Raw genomic sequence first — 6,419 nt, forward strand, 5'->3', positions numbered from 1 at the left:
TTTGTACGAAGTTCATCCACAAATCGCGCCACCAATTGTCCTTCAGTTTCCGGTAAGTCGTTACGGGAGGAAAGTCACTGGAACTCAGCAGAATACTCATGGACTGATCTGGCACCTTGTTGACATCGTTGGTACTGATGGAACAGAACCTGATCATAATCTAGAGGAAGAAAATGTGCTCTCATCAATTGCTTCATTCGGTGCCAAGCCCGAATCTTACTCTTGCCTTGTCGCATCCTAGACAATTGCAATTGCTCCCACCATGCAGAAGCACCGCTTTTCAGTTTGTACGCAACAAGTTTCACATTCTTCTCTTCTTCGATATCCATGTAATCGAAGAACCGTTCTACTTCATTCAACCAATCCAGAAAATCTTCGATGTTTAACTGCCCATTGAAGGAAGGGAGGTCCATCCTCATACGGTAGTTATTGTTGTTATACCGAACACCTTCTCTGGACTCCTCGTACATTGCGATCTGCTCAAGATCATCCTCTGTTGAATCACCATCGTAAACTGGGTTGTTTACAACACGCCTAGGAGGAACCCCTAAGCGTCCAGGATTGTTGCCTACCCTTGGTTCACGAACATGCTGGCCGCAGGGCGCAATTGGATCCTCTGTTGTTGCTCTCTCGGCGTTGAGATTCAATCTATTGAGAAGACCAAGAATCTGGTCCAACTGTTGTTGTTGCCTCTCAATTGCACCCCACACAGCTTCATTGTTAGATTTTGGTGAAGTCTCACTGTCGTTGGCCATTGAGACAAGGGAGGACCTCGCTTTGATACCACTTGACGCAGCGTTGCAACGGAATGAATGACTAGATATCGTTCTAGTAGACGAAGGGGAAGATATCGTTCTTCGGACGGTAACAACTCAAATTCACGAGCAAAGATAAACAACCTTGCGCACAAGGCAAATGGAGAGAACTCTGGTTATATTCTTAAAAAAACTCTTTTTCTTTCTTTCTATCTTTTTTTGCCACAGGGCTTACAAACATATTTATACTAACTACTAGATACTTAAACTGTGAATTTCCTAATACAGAAATAAATACTAAAACACTCCCTTAAACTCTTGTACCAAATACAATGTATCAAATACAAAGAACCTAACCTTTAGACCTTGAAGAGTTTGAAAGACATGAATACAATCCAATGTATCAATGAATACAAGGAATGAAATGTATCCAATGTATCCATTAATTAATTTTTCTTTGAACTTGAACCTGTTCTGCATCACTAATCATCTCCACCACACCACAAAATGTCAATTTAAAAAAAAAAAAAAAAACAGATTATAATCTTTTACATAAACATCAATATATGAAAATGCAAAAGATCAAGTCAAGCTAGTCCAAAAGCTAAGCATCTAAGTCTTAACCATGACCAACATCATCAGGTTGAACATCCTCTATTGCATCATCAAAAGTCACAAGCTCCAACTCAGGTTCATTGATGGAAAGTTCTGCAAACTCAATTGGAGATCCATTAATGTCAAACCTATCTCCACCTACAATCATGCAAAAGTCAATAACTAATCCCAAAAAAAAAAATGTGTTTAAGTTTAACTAGTAGAAGAAACAGAACAAGATTAATGAATTAGAAAACTTACATAAATCCCAATACTTTGAAGGCCCGCCCTTGTACTCTTTTTTCTTTCTTGATAACATCCATATGTTGCAATGTACAAAGACCAGATCTTCAGCTCTACTACTTGCAAACCTATTTCTTTTGATGCTATGAATATGACCATATGTGCTCCAATTTCTCTCACAACATGATGAAGAAGCTGGTTGTGACAACAACTTAAATGTTAACCCTTGCAACAATGGTGTTGAAGCACCATGATTAACCCACCAAGAAATTGGCTTCTCATACATTCTTGCTTCAATAACATGTGGTTGATTGAAATAGCCGGATCCACTTGAAAAAGCACCATATTCAGCATAAACATTTCACAGATGAGTTGTATTTTTTTGAAACAACCGCTCAAAACACTTGCTCCTATTAGTAGACACTTCTTCATCTTCATGCGGTGCTGATCGCCGAATGCCATTACTTCCACCTTGAAGCCAAGACTCATGATAATACTTAGGGACCGAGGAATGAGCTATGCAATGCAAAGGTGTGTTGCTTTTGGTCCATCTAGCTTCTAGAATTTCATGAATCGTGTCAAGGAAATCTGATTGTCCTGTGATATGATCTTTGTCTTCATGCTCAAATATAATTGCTTTCACATTTTCTATCATAGTGTCCCACATATCATATATAGAATGTAACACAGGAGCATCAGTGTCTGCATCCCTTAGCATGTCAACAATAGGCTCTGTAAAACTCAAAAGATAATCCAAGTCATCCCACCAAACATCATTTACTATGAGTTGCTTCACCTCACGAGCTTTAGCATCCATTAGATTCTTTCCATCTCCTTTGTAAATCTTCCATCCTGCATCCATCACCATCTTCTCTAATGTTGGCTTTACTTCCTTCAAATGTTTAGCCATGACAATGTGTGATGCAAACCTTGTTTCTGCAACCCTAAGTAATTCCAAATTTGAGTAACTTTTGAAAATGGCATTTGGCAAGTTATGATTCACTATGAAATTTCTTATATTATGAAGATCAGTGACCAAGTTGGCTATCCATTTACATGCAGGATATTGGGATGAACTTTGGGGGGAGGGGAGGTTCACACATACTCTTTAATGCCAAATTCAGACTATGCACTACACATGGTGTCCAGAAAATGTGAGGATACTTATTTTCAATTGTCAACCCAGCAGCCTTAAAATTAGATCCATTATCTTTAACAATTTGAACAATATTCTGCTTCCCAATTTCTTCAATCACTGATAGAAATATGTTTGCAACATAATCTACATCTTTTATATTTTCACTTGCATCAATTGCTTTCACAAACATTGCTCCACCAATAGATGCTGCCATTATGTTTATAAGCGACCTCTTCTGTCTATCTGACCATCCATCAGAACATATGGATACTTCTTTGTTTTTCCATGAATCTTTTATGGGCTGAAGCTTTTTATTCACATGTGCCTTTTCTTGTGCAAGCGATGTTGTCCGCAACCTATGTATGTTGGGGGAGAATAACTAGATAGTTTGCTGTTTGCCAAGGTTTGTGAATATTTTCTAAAATAAGGACACCTTGCTAAATTAAATGACACATCAGAGGCATAGAACATACGATCATCTTGTTTATCAGCAATGTCTCTTTCTGCCACATTAAATGCAGCTGCCAAAGGTCCTGAAATTGAACCCTTTCTTTTTTTGTTTTGAAGCAAGTCTGATCCTTCAAGTAGAGACACATAATCTGCTTTTTTTCTTACATCCAATTGTTGTTGAGCTCTTCTTTTTTCTGCCACTTCATGCTCTTTTTTGAGTGTTTCAAAAACATCATCCTTTATAGCTTTGCAGGCTTCCACTCCACAGTTAGGAAACTTCAACAAATGAGCCTTGACTTTTGAATATGAACCTGTCACTTTCTTATTGCAATAGTTGCAGGACCAATATCTATTTCCACTCCCACCTATTGGTATGCTAAGAACCTTAACATGATTTCACAATGGTTTACCATCAAACTCAATTCCTTGAGGTTTTGCTGGATGTAGTACAACATATTTTCCTTTCCCCTTCTACTTTTCCTTGCCAGTAGATTTTGAGGATGACATTATTTATACCTGTAGGAGCATATGTATGTAAAAAAAAAAAAAAACGTAGCAGAGCCTTTATGATTATTATGCGAAATTAATGTTTGCAGGATGACATTAATTTTTTGTGTTAAATTTTTTGTGAAATTAGCTGAAAAATAAAAACAAATTTCCATAAATTCAAACAAACAGAGCCTTTATGATTATTATATGAAAGTTATGTGAAATCAAAGTAAAGTACTTCCTTGATGTTATTAAACTTGAGGGGAAAGAAATAAGTAAAAGAAAGAATTAAAACACGTTTTTGCTTGATTTTTCTAATGTACCTTTAAATTTTTGCAGGTAGTTGCAGGAGCTTTAAAATCCTTTTTTGAAATAGAATTTGCAGCTTTAACTCCTCTGAAATGGGAAGAAGAGGTGTAATAAAAGAAAGGAAGAAAAATGGTTCAGAAAGAGACCAAAGCTCTAAAAACCTGTTTTAAAGAAGGCAATAAGCTTCCAGAAGAAGATGGAGGAACTGGGGCAAAATATTGTGTGGAGATGACCATTTCACATCTTTTTTGTATAAGTACACAGCTTGTTTGTAGCAGAGCAGGTTAGAGCATTAAATAGAGATGACAATTTCTTCTCATTGTTTGCCATGTTGATTTGTCAATTACTAAATTAATAGGGTAATGTTAGAAATACCAAAATTTTTACTAAATAAATGATTAAATGTCTCACATAGGTGTGGGGTTCATATTTTGTGGACTCCACATTCATGTGAGACATTTGATCTTTTTTTGGTAGAAAATTTGAGACCTCTAATATTTTCCAAATCAATAAGGTAATGCCTATCAAATTTAAAAAAAATTATTAAAAGTGAAAAAAATAAACAAAATTTATGATTAAAATGAAAATTATTTTTATTATTTTATAAATAAAAACAAATTTATTTATATTTTATACTTTATTTTCCTATTCAAATTTCTAAAAGATTATATTTTAATATTAAAAATTATATTTCATAAATATATATTTTTTTCGTACTATTTTATTTTTTAATATAATTTTTTTAGTATAAATATTATTACACCATTATATTTTTATATTGAATTATTTTTATAGAAAGAATGGTGCAGTAAAAAATGTGGAATAATTAAAAAAAAAAATCTTTCTTAGAAAAGGCCATTCCAATCAAGTAGAGTAAGTAAATTAAGTAGGATAATAGAGGGTAAAACAGTAAATCCCCCTCGAATCCCAAGGGATTGTTTTTCTAATATCATCTCCCATGGGGGCCTACTAATCTCATCCATGGAGGCCTATCATAATCCTAAGGTACTGTGAATTTTCTTTCCAATTTTGCAAACAAACACAATATTAGTGAATCCCACATCCATCCTAATCCAATCTCATCTCCTACTACCAAAAACAAACGGATCCTATAGTCAGTGAGAGAGATTAGACTTCCAACTGACCATTCTGTAGGCAGTAAGAGAGATTAGACTTCCAATCCAACAGACTGTGATATTCAAATAAATAGTTAAGGTAGTTAATTTGGCATGTTTCTGGAAAGTAGGCTACACATATGATTATTATGTTATAAGTGTGATTAACAAAAAGAGAATACATATAGGTTGTTTTTAGAGTTGAGTAGGATTGTTAATGTGTGCATTGTTAGTGATGATATTATCCAAAAGTCCTCTCATCTCTTAAAATAAACCGGCCCTCGTTAACAATAACTTGTGAGAGATATTAGACTTCAAAGAAGAGAGTAAAATTGACTACACAATGAGTTACTGTGTTATAAGTGCAATTAACATAAATGAGGACACATATCGATGTTACCAACTAGTGTGAGAAATTAGACTTGTAAGTGCAATTAACATAAATGAGAACACAAATTGGTGTTAGTAACTAGTGTGACAAATTACACTTGTATGTGGAATTAACATAAAGGATAACACAAATCGGTGTTAATAACTAGTGTGAGAAAGTGCAATTAACATAAAGGAGGACACAAATCGGTATTAGTAACTAGTGTGAGAAATTAGACTTGTAAGTGTAATTAACATAAAAGAGGACACAAATCGGTGTTAGTAACTACTGAGTGATATTAACGACAAACTAATCCCATCCATGGAGGCCTATCATAGTCCCAAGGTATTGTGAATTTTCTTTCCAATTTTCTAATCATTTTCTTCGTAATGGTTGTCATGGAACATGGAACACAATTCTTTCTTTTTTGTTTTTAACCTTTTTTTTTGAAATGTATTTTCAATACATTTTGTAATTTTAATTTCAATACTTAACAATTTCTCTAGGTAATTTGAACAATATTTGGCATAGTAAGTTTTTTACCAAGTAAATCACATCTGCCTATTTAGCAAATAATTATAAAATAATAATCAATCTTCATCTCATAGATAATTATATATTTTATAATTTATTCATTTTCAATAATAATTATTTTGTAATTGTTTTCTTTGCAATGGGTTGCATATTTTTGTTAAGTAAAATCGATAGAAAAATAGGTATTTTAGTTATTAAATCATGAAAATTTATATATATTTTAAACATTTTGTGTATACCTACATTAATTTTAATGATTAAAAGATTATTTTTTTTCATCGATTTTACTTAAACGGAAGCAGTATAATGGTTTATATTGAAAACAAATCAAAAAATTATAGTTTAAATTGATAAAATTCAAAAGTCAGGATTTATTTTGTTAAAAGACATAAATTATGAACTTTTTTTTATATATTTTTTTT

The 6,419-nt window shown here is 33.4% G+C and overlaps 1 protein-coding gene across 1 annotated transcript; it reads right to left on the minus strand.

Moving 5' to 3' along the window:
* Positions 1–1,374: 1,374 nt before the first annotated feature.
* On the minus strand, positions 1,375–4,214 carry LOC114273617 (uncharacterized). Its single transcript, XM_082900847.1, has 6 exons — positions 4,140–4,214; positions 3,164–3,564; positions 2,698–3,086; positions 1,985–2,594; positions 1,611–1,921; positions 1,375–1,508 (listed from the first exon to the last, which is right to left on the minus strand). The coding sequence occupies exons 1-6, from the start codon at positions 4,212–4,214 to the stop codon at positions 1,375–1,377; spliced, it is 1,920 nt and encodes a 639-aa protein (XP_082756973.1).
* Positions 4,215–6,419: the final 2,205 nt, after the last annotated feature.

This window comes from Camellia sinensis, chromosome 13 (genome assembly GCF_055761805.1).
Source record: "Camellia sinensis isolate YWXY chromosome 13, ASM5576180v1, whole genome shotgun sequence".
Taxonomy (NCBI): Eukaryota; Viridiplantae; Streptophyta; class Magnoliopsida; order Ericales; family Theaceae; genus Camellia; species Camellia sinensis.

Coding starts and splice junctions, on each gene's coding strand:
- LOC114273617 (XM_082900847.1), bottom strand. CDS start 4,214: ATGGTCATCTCCACACAATATTTTGCCCCAGTTCCTCCATCTTCTTCT. Junction 3,087..3,163: donor GTGTCATTTAATTTAGCAAG/GTGTCCTTATTT, acceptor CAACATACATAG/GTTGCGGACAACATCGCTTG. Junction 1,509..1,610: donor TTCAAAGTATTGGGATTTAT/GTAAGTTTTCTA, acceptor GCATGATTGTAG/GTGGAGATAGGTTTGACATT.